Genomic DNA, 17889 nt, shown 5'->3' on the forward strand with positions numbered 1-17889 from the left:
CTAAACTGGTTCAAGTCCTATCTAGAAAACAGGGAGTACTTTGTTGAAATGGGAAAATGTGTCCCAGATAAAATGTCCCTGACGTGTGGGGTACCCCAGGGATCAATCCTGGGACCCCTGTTCAATCTCTACATGCTGCCGAGTCGAGTCAAGGCGCAGCAATAATGTGTCTTACCACAACTATGCAGATGACACTCAGATCTATGTCTCACTGGAGCAGGTGAATATGGACCAGTGGATTCACTCTGCCACTGCATCCAACAGATCAGTGTGTGGATGCAAAACAACTTTCTCCAGCTAAACTCAAACATAGAGAAAGTGTTAGTAGTCACTTCCAGGCTCTCTCTCTAAAACCTTCAAATCAGGCTAGAAATCTAGGGGTAATAATGGACAGACTTGAACTTTAACAGCCACATCAAATCAATAACATCTGCAGCTTTTTACCATTTAAAAACATTTCAAAAATAGGTATGGATAAGTCTCTTGAAAAAGTCTAAATCAGACTTAGAGAGACTTATCCATGCATTTGTTTCCAGTAGGCCTCTCTAAACGAGCGTTAACACAGCTGCAGTACATCCAGAACGCTGCTGCTCGGCTCTTGACTTGAACTAGGAAGTACAAGCACATCTGTGCTCAGGTCTCTGCACTGGCTCCTGTGGCTCAGAGAATAGACTTTAAAGCAGCTCTGCTTGTGAACATGTCTCTCCATGACCTAGCGCCAAAGTACATCTCTGACATGTTAGAGCCACATGAACCATCTCACACTCTGAGGACTTCAGGGACCGGCCTCCTGCTGGTGCCCAGAGTCAGGACTAAACATGGGGAATCAGCATTTCATTTTTATGCAGCAAAAACCTGGAACAGTCTTTCTGAAGATGTCAAACAGGCCTCTACTTTGACAATGTTTAAATCCAGGCTCAAAACAGTTCTGTTTAACTGTGCACATGACTGAAAGTTGTTTTTTTTTTTTTTTTCACTTTTCTCCTTTAATGTTAATTTTATGATGATTATTTGTGATTATTTATGTTTTGATTTGTTGTACTGTGATTTTAATGTCTTTCTTACTCTGTAAAGCACTTTGAATTACGTTGTGTACAAATTGTGCTATACAAATAAGCTTGCCTTGCCTAAACATTAACTATGCAGTAAGCCCTTGCCTTCCAACTAGAGGGTAGCTAGTTCAAATCTCATCTGAAGGTTGAAGCAGATATTGTTTGCACACAAAAAATTCAACTTGCAGCCAATGTACTTGAATTGTATCTCATATTAATACAGTTTCCTAACACAGTCCTTTCCCATAACTTTAAATTACTCCTGGTCCTTTGTAGTGTTGTTGTATCAGTGACAGTTATTTTGCCCCCTGCCAGAGCATAACTGTCTGTTAGTCTTATTGTTGAACATTCTTTCTGTTGTGTCCTCTCTGCGCCTTAGGGTGCTGTGATCACTCCGGCAGCAGCCATCGAGCCCAGTCTGTCCCTGCACCCGTCCAGTGTAATGGCTCCGCTCATGCAGCAGATGAACCACTTGTCTCTGGGCACTTCGGGAAATGTGAGTTTGTGTCCTACGTTCAAGTGACCTTCTGAATTTTGACATTTAAAATATAAAAATAAAAAATGATATATTCACTAGTCCAAACAAAACCTTTTAATATACACAGAGTTATTTCAAGCTTTTGTGTAATCTTGATTAGAAAAAGATATATAGATATCAGGCTATAAGTCAGTGGTTCTTAACCTTGTTGGAGGTACTGAACCCCACCAGTTTCATATGCACATTCACCGAACCCTTCTTTATTGAAAAATAAAATATAATTTTTATCAAATTCAAGACATATTTTACTATTTTTACTATTTTACTGGTGCACAAAATGAACCGTGCATTAACATCACTGTGTTCAAAGAATAAAACCAATACAATGTATGAACTCACAACAAATTACATACATACCTTTTTACAAAGACATGACTTTTTTTAATACTACCACACTGAAATTATTTTACTTTTTAACATTTTAACACACACCCATCACCTAATTTCCATCAGGCTAGAATAATAATGAATATTTACTGCAAATCAGTGTAACTTCTGCTGTTGCCTTTGAGAGACCAGTTCAGAAATGCATGGCTTCACCTTGGCCACTCTCATGTTATTTTCACAGCAAAGTCTGTTCCTTTTCTTTGTTTTTATGACATTTTTATGTCGTGCATTTGTCGAATTGGGACACGGCCAGTGTCTGGAGACGTTCGCAGTCCACGAATCATATGAGTCGGGTGCGTGTCTTGACCTCCACCGAACCCCTGAGACTGACTCACCGAACCCCTAGGGTTCGATCAAACCATATTAAGAACCACTGCTATAAGTCTATCAAGACTATAGCATCGTTTAATATAACAGCTATAGGCCAATATCTTGTTTGGGCTGATTTTATTTATTTGAACACTTTAATACAAAGAATAGTGCTCTATTCTTTTATACTTTTATAATGAAAAAGCTCTGTATGTCAAAAATATGCTTTAGATATTTGTTTTCTTATGCTTTACTTGTAGAGCTTATAGTCATTTTAGTTAATATAATATGTCCAAAAATGATCCAAATCAGCCCTACATATTAGCCTCATAATATCGTCAGAGCTTACTGACGATGGTCAGTCCCTACTCTTGAAACAAATATATCATCTAATATAAAACCACTTTACACCTGGAAATAAACGAGTGAAAAATAAGTTAAGTGAACACCACTCTGTGTGTACCTATTGTTAGAGAAATTCAATTTCTGTGCTGTACTGAGGGCTCAGTCTTTGTTATGTTAGCCTGCATCAGAGGTATAATACTCCCTACAATGGAAGCATAGCCAGACTGGTCTGTACTAGACTGTACTGTTAACTGAGGGTTCGTGTGTCTGGGTCCTGATGGTCAATAACATTCTCCTGCATTAGAACTCCAGCATCATGCCCCTTCTCTTTAACTCTCAAGCTACTACAAATTATTCTGCAACACCTATCTCTGTAATTTATGTTTAAATTGTCCACTAAAACATGTTGTCTGTATTATTCTAATTTCATGACAATATTTTTGTACTTTCTCTAGTACATGCCTGCTGCAGCCACTGCCGCTATGCAAGGAACCTACATTCCCCAGTACACTGCAGTGCCTGCCTCTGCCATCACAGTGGAAGTAAGGACACACAAACTCTTGTTTATTGAGCCTATTACACGAGCCAACTGTCACAGCAACCCACAGTGGTCTTCAGAGGACACATTTAAAAGCTTTACGGCTATAGCTTGAAAGCACTTGTGGCACATCTGAACTAAACCCAGGTCTATTAGAGCTATTGTCTGTTGAACTGCTGTCATTTGTTGGGTTCAGTTTGACATACAGTTAAATAATAACTAAATAATTTCATGTATTACAAATTAGCACATTATCTAAAATGTGTATACCATTAAAGAACTGCAGCCGGTCTACCCAAGTGTTGATGTAAAGCTAATATATAATATATAATGTACTAATATATAGTTCACAATATAGGCTATTAGGATTGTCGAAACAAAACAAAATCATAAAAATATTTTAAAATCCCATCAATAACCTTTATGAACAGTGTAACAGGTCTTTTTCTAGGACCTAGTGATAGTATAAGACCATGCTACAGGGTAATATTTAAAAAAAAATTTGTTTTATTGAAAATGACTATCCACTTAAAAGGTGTTCCACTTGCTCCAGGGCAGTATGGGGTGAATGAATAATGACTACAGCATAGCACTTTGAGAGGCTTTGACAAGCCTGTCAATCGCATTACAAGTGAAAGGCAACATCATCATCAGTTTGATCAAATGTTCATTTAGTTTTAAGAAAGCAAACCCATTATTTTTGAGTTTAAGCAAATCCATTTTGTTTAAAAAGTGAATTATCTCATTATTTGTGTTCCAGGGCGTGGTGACAGAGGCGACTCCCCAGACAGCTCCCTCTTCACAGAACGCCAGCGGACAGCAGCCTTTATCAGTGGAGAGCACGGGGGACCACACCACGGCCTATTCTTACCAGCAGACTAAGTGCGTATAGACTTACCGAAATACTACCCCAGCAGTGACGCTCAATACTAAAGAGATGGGGATCAGATCAGCTTTATTACATTATGTGAAATGCAGTAGGATGCTGGAGGCACCACCATTTATGAATCCTAAAAGTAGAGTCTTTCTACAAATAAATCACTAACATTTTAAGAACTAAACAAAAGTGAAGGAAAGAGTAATGGAAGTTTGTACTCAAGTAGTACAGTTACAAGATAAAATATAAGATGGTTTAAACCTGAACCTGAACTTTACAAGTAGAATAGGGTAAATCTTCATTAATCACTGACTTCAGCCTAACACTCAATACAAAAAATGTCTCTTAGTGTCTCAGAAGCCTTATGCTGCCCATGGCCTCTCTTGGGCACTGCTTTATAGTCAACAAAATCCTTAAAGGCACTGTACCACCACTGTACTAACAAATGAAATTAACTAAGAATGCACTTTCTATTGGATTATATAATATTTGAATGGATTTAATTTGATACTGCCAAAGATATTAGGCAATACAACATTTTCTGACTTTATCCAGTTTGTTCCTCAATGTTTGCTGAGGAGTTTGCTCCCCCTGCAAACGAGCTTATATATATGAATGTTTTATGCATTTTGGTTGTATGTAACATTGATGTCCTCTTACATTCCTGTTCTCAAGAGTTTCCAGACAAGTTGCCTGTAGCAGTAACAATAAAATGACATCAAAACTGAGACATTGTTTAAATGTTTCACCCTTTTTATCTCATAGATAAGTTGAGGCTGGTGAGGCTCATTGCTGCATTGCCCTCAGAAGGACTGCACTGGTGACCAGGGGAATCAAAAAGAAACAGTGACAAGGACAATACTGAGAGGAAAATGCTTCCACTGTGCACAAACACAAGACAAAAATGAAGAAAAAATGTTTCTTATTTGAAGAAAATTTAGGAAAAAATAAACTGTTTGCTGAACTGTTGGACAACTTTTTATCATTTCTCATCAAGAGACTTTGGATGTTGTCTTTATGAGAAGACAACTTGACTAGAATCTGTACAGAAAAAAAAACGAACATTTGAATGTCCAGGTAGATTTTCAAGACTTTTTTATTCAATTCAAGAAAAAATGGAAAGGGGACACAGGCAGCAGTCTAGAAAACAAAGGTCGTCTTCCTTTCATATGAAGCTGCATCATCGTTTTTATGATTTGAGTAGTTTTTTAGAATATCAATGTTTTGGTAAATCTTTATTGCCTTAATTTTCTGAAATGCTGGGAACAAGAAGTTTCCCTTTTTATGTTTGACAAAAACAGTATGATTCAAGAAGAGCAGCGGAAAGCTGACTGTACAGGCAAAAAGGATGTGTTTGTAAAGAGGACTTTTAAAATTCAAGAAAATTTGGGGAAGAGTGCTCCTTCCTGCAACTTCACACGTGTTATTTCCCATGCCATTTGTGCTTGCTTTTGTCATCCTTTGCTTGCCATACTTTAAAACATTTGCTTTGCCTGCATCTTGCGTGACAAGCATTTCTCACTAAAAGCTGGAAAAACAGCTAGGATTTTTCAATGTGCAAAAAAGCAATAGTTCTAGTAGAGGCTGATCAAGTGCAGCCTACAGGTGGCATATTTTATACCAAAGATGAAGAAGCTAGACATTGAAGAGCTCTTCCTTATTTGCTTTTTTCCACTTGTTTTTATGTTATTCTGTTGTGGGAGATATCTAGGGACATGCTGTAGGTCTTAATATACAAATGCCTCAAGATGTTTTCATGCAATCAGATGTAAGCTGGTATTGTCTGAAAATAGTAGAAAAAAGTTATCATTGGTGTCTAGTTTTACAGTTGTAAGCAGCCAAATCACAAGCTTAATGGACTGACTAAAATGCTGTTTCTAATTATGATAGTTTAATTGAGTTATGTAATGTGATTTCATGTCATGTTGCTTTAGGCTGCTGTGCGGACCAACATAAGCCATTTGAAATATGAGCAGGGATCTCTCTCTGCAAAAGAAAAAGGGCATTTTTGTTCAGATCATTTTAGCCAATCACAAAGATGTTTACTTTTTTGTTGATGTACTTCTGTGTAAGCTGCTAACACAATTTTTTGGTGTTGGGGGTCAGTTGCGTAGTTGGGGGCACATTTTTTATGTGGATTCCCTTAAAAACATTTTTTTTTTTTTTTTCAAAGAATTAATGCATAGAGGTTTTTCCTTCTCTACCACGCCCCGTCTACTCATCATACACCAATGACAGGAAGCTAAAGGATGTTATGGAGTTATCATTCAACCAAAAGTGGGAAGATACAAACATCTATTGAAAAATAAGTTATTGAAAGTTGAGAGTGAAGTAGAGAGGAAACGTGAGTAGTATTTATGAGATTTTTGTACAGGTGTGTAAAAGATGATGCAACAGAAATAACTTTGATGATGCTATTTTTTTATTTGCTTGGTCACATGCCTCCCATGTCTTTCAAGTTGTGATTTTGAGAGTGTCTGTAGAAACAGTGGATATTGCTGTAGTTTGAAATGTCTATTTTGTTTCATTTTTGTTTTCTTTTTAGACAAATCTTTCAATAAAAATGTTTCAAACATCTGGCATTCATGGATGTCCAGTAGATGGCACTGTTGTTAAGTATGAAGAAAAAAAAAATCTTCTGCAGTAATGGATGGTCAAATTTTTATTTGTGCCGTGATACATACATACATTACATTAAAAAAAAAACCTCTACCTTCACTTTGAGAAGCAGCTCTTCACTAGCATTGTTTATCCTACTGCTGGAAATGTAGAATGACATTCATTATTCACAACACAGGAACTACTGGTCTCATTCAGCAAATGTATAAACATATTTACACATGCAGCTTGTATGATCACAAGAGTTTGTGAGCTTTTGTCTTAAAAATATTTAGGATTTATTTTATTCAATATTTGTCTTTGCTTCCGGATGATGGCTGGAATGTTCAGACTGGTAACAAGATACAGTTAAGGGTAACACTAGTTCTTCATACATGCTTATGACAATTTAAAATAAAAGTTTTATAGTTTTCATTGATGGTCAATTTTTGTTGATCCCAATGCCACGAATGCTGTATTGTTATTTGTATCAAACGCACAAGAGATACAGCAATTAGCAACAGTACACAAACATAACAGACAAATGAGCTCCCCTGAGTTGTGTTCATTCATCCAGATAAAATGGAGTCAAAGGAGGTTTTATCTCTAAAACACTATTAAATAAGTACAACATCCTGTAACCATCTACTCCTTTGTTTTAGGTCATGCCAATTTATTGAAAAACATCCCTTCAATCAACATCCCTGAGGTATCACAATTTGTAGTTACATGTCAGAAGCTTTTGGTACATGCCGCTGATTGCCTATTCTTTTCATTCAAGCCTCTTCCTATATCGAGCCTATTCTTTCAATTCATTCTTTTTCTTCCCAGGATCTTAGTAGCAGGTGCGCACACAGAAGATGAAGACAATCACAAGGGTTATAATGGTGAGGACTGAGAATAGGAATATAAGTCCAGCAAACAGAGGGTTTGACATGGGGAAGTTTTCCTTCACGTCAGACGGGATCATATTAGACAGACTTAGCATGTACCCTAAACTCCACCCAATGCTTGTCTTCTTTATCTGTGAAAGAAAATAGAAAACTTTAATTGTAATTTTAGAATAAACTGTATTTTCAAGACATGTCCTATTTCTAACTATGTTTTACTGTTTCTTGAGTAATATTGGTATGACAATATGTAACAGGAACGTGCAGATACTTTGGGGAGCAGGCGCTCTACCAAGAAAAAAAGGGCACTTTTCCATATTGTTTAAAATTGATCGTACCCATGTATTGTTTTGTTTGTGTTTTGTTTTGTTTTGATATTTGTTTAAGTAAACAAATATGATTTTGCTTTGGGTATATGGGTGTAGGCTATATTAGCTGAGGGACTAATTAACATACAAAAATGACAGAGAGCGAGTGAGGGGTGCCTGGAGGTCCTCCCCCAGGAAGGTTTGAATGGAGCGCCTCGAACCACTCCCTCCCTGGCCTCCCTTATAGTATATAGCAGTGGTCCCCAACCACCGGGCCGTGGACCGGTACCGGTCCGTGGATCAATTGGTACCGGGCCACTGGCCGTCCAAGAAATAATTAATTATTTCCGTTGTATTTATTATCGGAGTCTGAACAATCGTTTATTTTGAAAAATCTTTTATTTTGAAAAATGACCGGATTCTCTCGGTTACATTTCCGCCACTTGAGCGCCGACAACTTAACCACTTAGCGTTCCGACGGCCCGCGCGCGTAATTGCGTAATTTTACGCACTGTTTTGCAGCACTTTTGCGTTTTAAACATGACGAAACGGACAAAACAAAGGAAGTACGCGACCGAGGACACTGTGGATGTTTGTACAAGTTAAACTAGAGGCATCTCGGACCCGGAGCGGTTCATGGAACCGAGTGAAGATCTCATGGTGGAGTCAGGAGCAGAGGACCTTATGTGCTGATGGACTGGATGCTGTTCCTGATCGGTAAGCGTGGTTTATTCTGCTATTGTGGGTCAAATGTGTATCATGTGTAATCATTAGCATTAGCTAATGCCAATCTGCGCCCCAAAGTGTATAAATGCTCAGCAGACAAACTTACAGTGATTCTGACACCTGTGGGTAAAACTATAGGGTGTTACCTTTACAAAGACCCCAAACTTGTGCATTTACTACTGAGGGTTCAATAGTGGTGATTATTTTAATTTGGAGAGGTCAGAACAAGGGCAATTTCACCAAAATGACCCGGAATGCTAAGGGGTTTTTAACCCACAAATTAGCAAAATGAGTTAACCACCCCCCCGGTCCACGGTAAAATTTTCAAGCGTTTGCCGGTCCGCGGTGATAAAAAGGTTGGTGACCACTGATATATAGTATATTTGAGTGTCGAAAATGACTTTTACACATCTACTCTCTTCATGGAGCGAATATTAACATGTCTCTGATTTGTAATGTTTTCTTTGTTTCTTTGTTTTTCATAGACCTGTATGATTTTAAAAAAGCAATTATGTTTTAACAATTCAATTCCGTAGAAAAATGTATTAGAAAATAATTATCATGATCATTTTTTTGTCAGATTTTTTTTTTTTTTTTTTTTTTTTTACATATTCTACAAAGTTCTATATAGTTACAGTTGAAGGGGAAAGAATGAGTTATGACAGAATGCAGTGCAGTGTTTGTAAAGGGCCTATCAATCACTTGCTCTTAACCCTACTGTTGGGAATCGGAAAATGGCCCATTGCCAGCTGCAGTTGAGAGATCCCGTCTTGTCTGAAGCTAAATGTCGTGTCATTTGAAAACGGCGTCTTTGTGAGTCCTAAGTGAGAGGCAGGGAATTCCCCCGGGCTGAGGAGGGAACTCCTTTGTCATATCTGCTCACTGTCCTCGGGCGTCCTGATGCCAAGCCAGGAAATGTCTAGCTTTTGCCATGTAGACAGTTACTATGAGTGCCATGGGTGGTCTTGTTCCCATGCGTGTGTGCTAAATATGCAACTATGAATGGGGCCATGGTGAGATCCTCAAACTGTCACCTACAAACTATTTTTTGTTCCATGTGACACAGATAAAAAAACATCTTGTAATAAGTAAAAAAAAACTTCAAGAATGCACCCAATTTTCTGCTTTAGGCTACAACGGGCATAAACTCAGGTCCAAACATGTTGCATTGTGGACATAGCTTTTGAGATCATTTAGCACACTGACTCTTTGGTCTAATAATGCTTTTAATTCCAATTGTTTGTTGTTCACATAGAATCTTAACAAAACCATTGAGTTGTATCTGACAGAAAAGCTAGCACTAGATTTGGTGTTGTTAAAACTTGCCTCTTTTTCAAAGTGTATGTTCGGCCAGGTGTTTTTGTCAAACTTGTAGCCTTCTGTCAGTAAGGAAAAGACATAGTGGCCAGCAAAACAGTAAGTCTTGAGATATCTGTCAGAGATCCATGTCTTTTCTTTCTTTAACTGGAAGACACAAAAAAGTCAAAGTTTAGAAGAATATTTAATTTGCAATTTCTGTTAACAGCTAAACTGACAGAGCTGACTATGACAAAAACAACATAAGATAACTATCAATTGTCTGTAAGATAACTGATGAAATGGTTAATATCTTTATAATTACTGGGCCTATGCACATGGACTAAACACTGTCAATATCATCATCAATAAACAAAAGTGATTATTCTATAGCTTAAAAAAGTGGTATTATTCAACCACAGGGCAGAGATTGTGGTCAGTTGAAAGAACTTAAGAGTCATACGTTTAATATGGCAAGTTTATGGAGCCAATCCCTAATTAATAATAATAATATATTTATTTAGGCTAACATACCTGTACCCAGGATGTGTGGCAGAATTTACTTATTGCGGCCCTGAAGGTGTCAAGATCTTCATTATCACCAATAGCTCTAGCTGTAAAGAAGAATCCAGCATATGCCTAATCAAAAGAGAGAAAACACATTTAGTCTTAGTACACCTTTTTATTTGGGGATTTTAATTCATTGTTACCATGTATTCTCCAAAGACTGGTGGCTGCTCCACTCCATTGAAAGAGCACTGGTCTGCATTGCATGTGTCAAAGTCAAAAATCATCCTGACAGTCTTTTTACACTCTTCTGAGTCCCCAGTTCCCACCATGAAGAACGTTTGGTTCAGGTTATATTTCCCTGGTATCTTTGTGCATGTTGTATCGTAAATGTCTGATGCTTTATGTGTTATGTTGAGACCATCTGGATAGCAAGGGTTTAAGATGAGATCTGGGTTGGATGATTGCTATAAAGAAAAACATAATGAATTGTGAATGATCTTCAAAGCTTTTTGTGATGATCAGTGTGGTTGCAGATTGGGTACAATTTTCTGGGTACATGTCTTCAGATTAGGATAGAAGACAGAGTACTTACATGACTTTTACTTTATTTATACAATTAAATGAATGAAGCTAGAAATTTTAGATAGTTGGATCAAACTTACTTCACACATGTGAATTTGATATGCTGATTGACTGCATATTGAATGTCTTGAATCTGGACGTTTTGTCATTCAACATTAACCATTCAAAGTTTTTACATGTTAATTAGTGATATTCAGTTTGGAAACAGATGATTGATTTACAGTCTAATTAACTTTTCTTTGCTTAAGGATTAGTCTCAAGGCAAAGAAAAACTTGGGCCATCCATCCAGACTGAGAACATGCACTCGTCTATTATTAATGTGTGCTTGTGCAGTATTCCCAGACAGAGATGCTTAACATTCTATGTGTGATCAATACTCTTAATAACATAATGCATTCTTCACTTGACTCTCTTGCTTATTTACAGCACAGGATGAACATTGTTCACTAATCAATTCTCAGTTAGGCATTAATGGATTTTATATTGCATACTATCTGCAAAGCATGTGCGTATGAAGGCTACTGCAACTAAAATTGTTCAAAGAGCAACCATAAAACAAATAATTCCATATTAGGTTTTATAAATCACAACGGGGCGCTATTTGTTTAAAACAGCAAAACAAACATGTTAGGGGGTGAGAGATATGCGCAATTGTTATAAGGCTCTAAATTAACTTTTTAAGAGCGCACCCACATTGACCACCTTAGTATCTCCTTAGGTCCTCCAACCAACTTGCTACTGTGGCATACTATAGTAAATGTATCTTGCATAAATAATTTTACCTGAATTATTTTATCCAAGACCTGTTTCTCAGCTTCATTTTTGCCATAGCAGAGGAAGCTGTGCGTGTACACATTGTAGTTGTAGCCATACAACTTGACGTGCAGGTAATCCTCTCCAGTAAGGTTCTCTCCTACTGTGAAGGCTATCTGTGTAGAGGCGCCGCCCAGGTCCATGGATCCAAAGGTTTGTCCTCCTTCTGGTCTCACGTATTTATTCCACATATTTTTCTGCAAATATAAAGAAATCAATTAGGCACACACGTGATGAGAATTTTTCCAGTGTGTTCTGCCCAGGCTAGACACAACATTGAGTTCTTGCCTGACAGGTCTAGAATAAAGTATTGAAAAGTGTATATTTTGAATCGCAGGAAAACCAAGATCTGTCCTGAGCCAAACTTCAGTACATGTCACAACCAGTGTTGTTTTTTATTGATTTGAGAAAAAAATCTAAACAATATACAGTATGCTTATGTCCTGGCCTATCTGTCTGAGTTCCTGCAAAATAAGACCTGGCAGGCACCATCTAAGGGCAGTTAACAGCAAATGAAGCTATCGACTGTGCACCCTACAGGTTCACCACAGTTTTTCTCTGTTGTTGCTTTTGTAGATTCAGAATAATGACTTTCCTTGAATTTTCAGTGATGTATAAAGTTGTGTAATCTGGTGCTCATCTATAAGGAGAAGAAAAGGTAGAAAAAGCTGATGAATAACTGGATTCACTGGACATTCAATCACAGAGGGTACAGAACATCTTTGTAAAGCATTGTCAAAGAAAGCGTGTGGTTTTGGCTGGCTGGGCAAGAGACGAATGAGGTTGCATTAATTTACTATAGTTAAAAATGCTTTTTATCTGCTTCATAAACTAAAAGAATTGTGTCTTAATCTTGGTGTAGGGATTTTTAGGCAATGTGGCCTACCTCAAAAAAGTTCTCCATGATGTAGTTGACTGTGATCCATCCATACAGGCCTTCCTCCTGTCCACTGATGATGGAGGCGTTTTGGAAATTAAAAGGCAGGGCACTGAGGTACTGTCTGAGACTTTCCATGATTTCCATGGCCCTGGGTTTATTGCTTTCCCTTTAAAATGATTTTTTTTTTAAATGTAAGATGACTTGTACATAATAAGTTAAAAACTTTGGCTTTTAATTAGTACGGCAAATAAAAATGTATTACTCCAGCAATCTCATCCCGGCTGTTGCTCCCAGAAATAGAGGAGTCTTTTTATGCTTTTCTTCGGGAATGGCTTTGCTGATGTTGGTCATGCAGGCTTTGAAAGCTTTCCATGAAGCAGCATCCTTCTCTGGATCAACTTTCATCTCTGAGATACCATCACCTGTGACCGCAAGTCTACAATCAAACCTCATGGCACTCCATAAAGTGGTTACACAACATAATGTGCTTTAGAGACTGTGTTTGAAATGCTTTTATTGTTAACAATCACTTACCTGCAACCCTGCAGTTCATGACTTCTTTCACAATCCCTGTCTCATTTTGCTTTTCTCCGGGCCACTCATACAGGTAAATATTTGAACGAGATGAGCCTGAATCTATCACTATACCATACTATAAGAGAAAACAGGACAAAAGTTAAGAGTTAGGAACCATGACACCACCACATTTGGGGCACCAAAAGCATCTGGATAACATCTGTGCTCACATTCCTTTACCCAATATAACAACAGTAGATTCAGGTCTTTAAACATAATCCCCCCACCTGTCTTTAACTCCTGTTTATAAATAGTTTTTAAAATGTACAAGAATGTTCACCTCCATACTATATGAAGTGAAGCTCCATTTGTTCTGGATGACAGCGACAGCGATCAGAGCCGCAATGCTGCCCAAAAGAAGAAACAGCACCAGAGCGATCCGACACTTGTATCCAGCGGCCTCTTTAGAGGCCATTTCCTATTGATGGAAAATGAGGTAAGCACATTGGTTTTCCCTAAAAGCCTTGCACTCATAATAATAAGGAAAAAAAATAGAAGAAGTAGAGAGTGAGCCATAATGGAATTATCTGTAAACTAATTACAAAATGATGATGTTGGGTAAAAGGTTTATTGATTCATTTTTTCTAATTGTTTCAAGTTGATTACAGTTTGTTTAAATGTGATTTTATTAATCCAGCCACCCGAGGTCCTGAGTGACATATACGGCGCTCGTATTTCAGTGTAAAAACAGGTTGTGTTAGGAAGGCCATTTGCCAAAACCTTTGACAAATTAATCAAATAGCTGTATGCCAGAAGGCAGGAAATATGATATCTCAAGAAGGGAAAATATAATATAATATTTAATAATATATAATATAATATAATATGGCCGATTTTTCTTGTTTTGTCTGATTTTTCCTGTTTTGTTTTTGAGTGTAGGCAGCACGGTGAATGAGTGGCAACACTCATGCCTCACAGCAAGAAGGTTTGGTTCGATCCCCGGGTCGCCCAGGCCTTTCTGTGTGGAGTTTTTCATGTTTCTCCCCGTGTCTGGATGGGTTTCCTCCGGGTTCTCCGGTTTCCCCCATCAACCAAAACATGAAAGCCCTTCGAGACAACTGTTGTTGTGATTTTGGGCGTTAGAAAAATAAAATGAATTGAATTGAAAATATGCGAAAATACAGGTTAAATTAAATGTTATTATCAAAATGACTGACAGATCAAAAGCTAAATTTTCATATTTCGTGTGCATTGTTTCTTTCTCATTGAGTGCTCATTCTATTCAATATTCCAGATGGTTCCTGTTTCCTGTGAAAATGACAACTTCATGTGTGCTTTGATGAAGTTGTATTTATTTGTATAGCATTTATTTGTATGAAGACAGATGATGATGTGTGTACACATGCAACCATGTGGTTCTAGTTTTGGAGCAAACAGCGGTCAGCAAGTGTGAAAGGTAAAGCTTGTCTTTGTTTTTCAACATGATCTGGCACTTTTTTGGTGCACGGCATGGTTGGTTTACAATGATGTCAGTCGTGTGGTAGAAACACTTTGGATGTCTTCAGTTTTCTGCAGGTATTAGTCAGATGTAATTTTAAGTATTATGTCAACAAAGCTACGCCTTTTTCCATTCTATTCCCTTTTACTTTTAATTATCAGTAGCCTCATCTTAAACTCACATAAATCCTTGCAATAATAATGTCTGGGACACATGATGTGCTGTGAATGCACTTGATGTTGCCATGGGTACTTTGTTGAAAACAAGCAGGTAGGTTAAGACAGACAAACTGCTGTAAGATAAGATAAAATAAGATAAGATAAGATATGATAACATAGTATCCTATGTTATGTAGCCTTTATTGTCTCCAAATAGACAACATCCAAACAAAATTCATACAAGGTACTCAGTTCATTCTATTGACTGAGAGCTACATAGAAAAGAAAAGAGCCATCACACATATTCACATCCACATTGCACACCATCTATTACTTGTATTCAAGACATAGTACAGTTAAAATGCATTGGCTTGCTTATCATCATGCCCTTTTGAGGACAGCACATAACCAGTGTAAATACAGTTCAGAAGGAATGTGGCACTCTGTAAGCCCATTGATCTGTGGCTTTACTGGTGACTCCTGGTCTGTCTTTAAAGTCGCTGTGTCCTGCTGGTTCTTATTGACTTCATAGGAGTGTATTTACCAGAAGCTGCAGACTGTCTATTTGCAATGCATGATGTCAAATGTTTTCCAAAACTTAAACATGTCATTCAACTTCAGTTTTACCTAACAATGAACCTTATAAACCAGTTTACCCACATTTACCCAAATTAAACTGTATAAAATACAGGGCTGGGTAATATTTACAAAATTTCTACTTACAATATTCTGATAATATTGTGTCAAGGCAAGCCAAGCCAAATGATCCACAAAAGAGCAGAAATACAACTTTATACCCTTATTTGGAAGTTAATAATGCAGTCAGATTTTTTTTAATCAGCTCTTTTTGCTGCATTTTATATTATAAATTATATACTGGATATTAACATTTTTCAAAAATATTTTCAAAACAGCATCCACAATATTATCAATATCTGCCCACGTCTACCTCCTACAAATATAATAATGAAGGCATGCAGATGTATTTTTTTGCACATTAAAAATACATTTAACATAAATGGTCTAAGAGTATAATCAAAAGTGATGTACTAGATTTACATCTATACATACATATGTTCTTACCTACCATTCAGCTTTGGGGTTGACCATTGTTATTTATCTGCCTCCTGATGCATATTCTTTTAATATACCAAGCAAGAATTTCCATTCATATAGATTGGGACCAGCACTGAATCACTATCACTAGATAAAGCAACAAACATTTTTGTAAATCAATCATTGTGTATCATATGATAATTGTTAAATGGACAGGTCAATGAAAGAAAGATCTTGAAGCATTGTCACTATAAACACCAACTGTGTTTGTCTGCACAGACTGATCTATGCATGTAGAGACTAGCCCAGCAGGTACAGAACAGTGTGGCATGACAGCACTAACAAACTGCCTGACTCACTGAATAATGTACTACTATAGCCTAACATTAAAATGCTTGCAAGGGCAGGTAATGCTGGCAGTTTCTTACCTTGCAGAGCTGGTTTGTAGATCCCTTGTTTTTTGGAGTCTGTTGAAGTTCAGAGATAGAACTGAAGAGTGTGGAGTGAGTGAGAGGGATGTTAAGAATGACCAGCCCACATGCACAGGAGTCTTGTAACCCAGCAGAGAGGGCGTGCTGGGGACTGGGGAGGAGCTTCTGTTCAAACCCCAATTTTAAACCATGCCCACCCTGACCAGTACGGACTTATTGTGCCTATTAGAAAGAATCAGTGATGTGAGAGGAGAGTGTTTATAATGCTAATTAATGTAGTCACTGGAGTGTAGAGTTGAGGAGAAGCGTGCTGGAGGCTGTATGGACCCAGTGAGCTATTAGACTCTCCAACACCAACATTAGACAGCAGCAATTGACATAATTGAAGGTGATAGCTTTAATAACAGGCTCATGTGTCATTTGATATTTGTTTGTGGTTGTAAAAGAAGAAAAATTACAATCTCTTGAGAAAGACTGATATTGTGTATACACAATTTGGTGTTTAGCAACATCCACGAGGTCCAAATGATACAGTAAAAGTTGGCCTTACACAAATAATGCTGAACAGGGCTGCTGAGACTGTACACACTCTTGTCTCTTGTCACTTGTCTTGTTCAAGCTTGTTTTTAGTTGGATTTCCCTTATAAAGACCTGTTTAAGCTTCTGACTTTGTCCACAATTTGATCCTCTATGCCACTCTAATACCTTACCAAACTGTCTCTTTATAGTTACAATACAAATAATGGTTAAAATACAGGATATGACATTTTTTTTGGGAAAGGCCAACAGGATACAAATATATAATATTTACTTTTCTTTTAAACAATGTGTGTTTTGTCACCAATATGATCAAACTGCTTCTTGAATTAATATGTTTGTATGTCATTCAACAGCCTCCACCATTTTTTATTTTGGGAAAAAGTTCTGACAACCATTTTTAGTTTTAGACGTCACTTGGAATTGTGCTCTAGTGTTTAATAAATCATATATTATTGTGAATTGTTAATACTAATATCCACTATCTATACTGAATTTGACCATGTGCCTCTCTCTTAACATGTGTTTGTATCGAGATGTAGTCAACCCAGTACATAGTCATAAGTAGATACTGAAAAAACACATCACACAACATTAGACATTTCTTGAATAGTTTTAGAATAGTCTCGATTTTCCTTAGTATCGAAATCAAGTTTTTAGTTTTAGCCAAGGTTTTAGTATTTTGACAACTACAATACAAGTTTGTTGGTATTATGATGATGTATTCTGTGCTTATTCAAACAGATCAGCATGTTATTAACCCAGCATGCATGTTTCTTTATAGAGTTTTGAAATGTCTTTTACAGAATTCCAAGAAAGACTAGACAAGACAGTGCAGAATTCTTATAAGTGATTTTAGCAGCTCTGCAGACAACACTCCACACCAGCATGTACGAGCCACCACATTATGGACTTCAATTTGGACTGTTTCCAGTGCACTGCTCACTAATTGTGTGCGTCTCTGAATCTGGGCTTTCTAAATGCACTAACACCCCGATGAGTCCTAACCACAGTAGGAAGGAAATGTAGTGGCGCTGTCGTGG

General features: G+C 37.4%; 2 protein-coding genes across 2 annotated transcripts in view; one reads left to right on the top strand and one right to left on the bottom strand.

Moving 5' to 3' along the window:
- Positions 1 to 6616, top strand: part of LOC117383375 (RNA-binding motif, single-stranded-interacting protein 3-like) — a 118277-nt gene extending 111661 nt beyond the window's left edge. The window contains exons 11-14 of the mRNA XM_033980539.2: positions 1432 to 1548; positions 3087 to 3173; positions 3930 to 4051; positions 4812 to 6616. Of these exons, the coding sequence (XP_033836430.1) occupies positions 1432 to 1548; positions 3087 to 3173; positions 3930 to 4051; positions 4812 to 4815 (330 nt within the window). The 3' untranslated portion in view covers positions 4816 to 6616. The remainder of the gene's footprint in view (positions 1 to 1431; positions 1549 to 3086; positions 3174 to 3929; positions 4052 to 4811) is intronic.
- A 77-nt stretch (positions 6617 to 6693) lies between these two features.
- On the bottom strand, positions 6694 to 16389 carry entpd3 (ectonucleoside triphosphate diphosphohydrolase 3). The gene is made up of 10 exons (XM_033981672.2): positions 16307 to 16389; positions 13507 to 13644; positions 13185 to 13302; positions 12913 to 13072; positions 12657 to 12816; positions 11740 to 11967; positions 10575 to 10838; positions 10399 to 10503; positions 9895 to 10032; positions 6694 to 7668 (listed from the first exon to the last, which is right to left on the bottom strand). The coding sequence occupies exons 2-10, from the start codon at positions 13639 to 13641 to the stop codon at positions 7480 to 7482; spliced, it is 1497 nt and encodes a 498-aa protein (XP_033837563.1). The 5' UTR covers positions 13642 to 13644; positions 16307 to 16389; the 3' UTR covers positions 6694 to 7479.
- Between the last annotated feature and the right edge of the window lie 1500 nt (positions 16390 to 17889).

The sequence above is a fragment of the Periophthalmus magnuspinnatus genome, chromosome 16 (genome assembly GCF_009829125.3).
Source record: "Periophthalmus magnuspinnatus isolate fPerMag1 chromosome 16, fPerMag1.2.pri, whole genome shotgun sequence".
Taxonomy (NCBI): domain Eukaryota; kingdom Metazoa; phylum Chordata; class Actinopteri; order Gobiiformes; family Gobiidae; genus Periophthalmus; species Periophthalmus magnuspinnatus.

Bases quoted from the DNA above. Each gene is read 5' to 3' on its own strand.
- entpd3 (XM_033981672.2), bottom strand. From the start codon at position 13,641: ATGGCCTCTAAAGAGGCCGCTGGATACAAGTGTCGGATCGCTCTGGTG. The intron at 11,968-12,656 runs GTAGGCCACATT...TTATATTTGCAG, and splicing joins TCATGGAGAACTTTTTTGAG to AAAAATATGTGGAATAAATA. The intron at 10,839-11,739 runs GTAAAATTATTT...TTTTCTTTATAG, and splicing joins TCTTGGATAAAATAATTCAG to CAATCATCCAACCCAGATCT.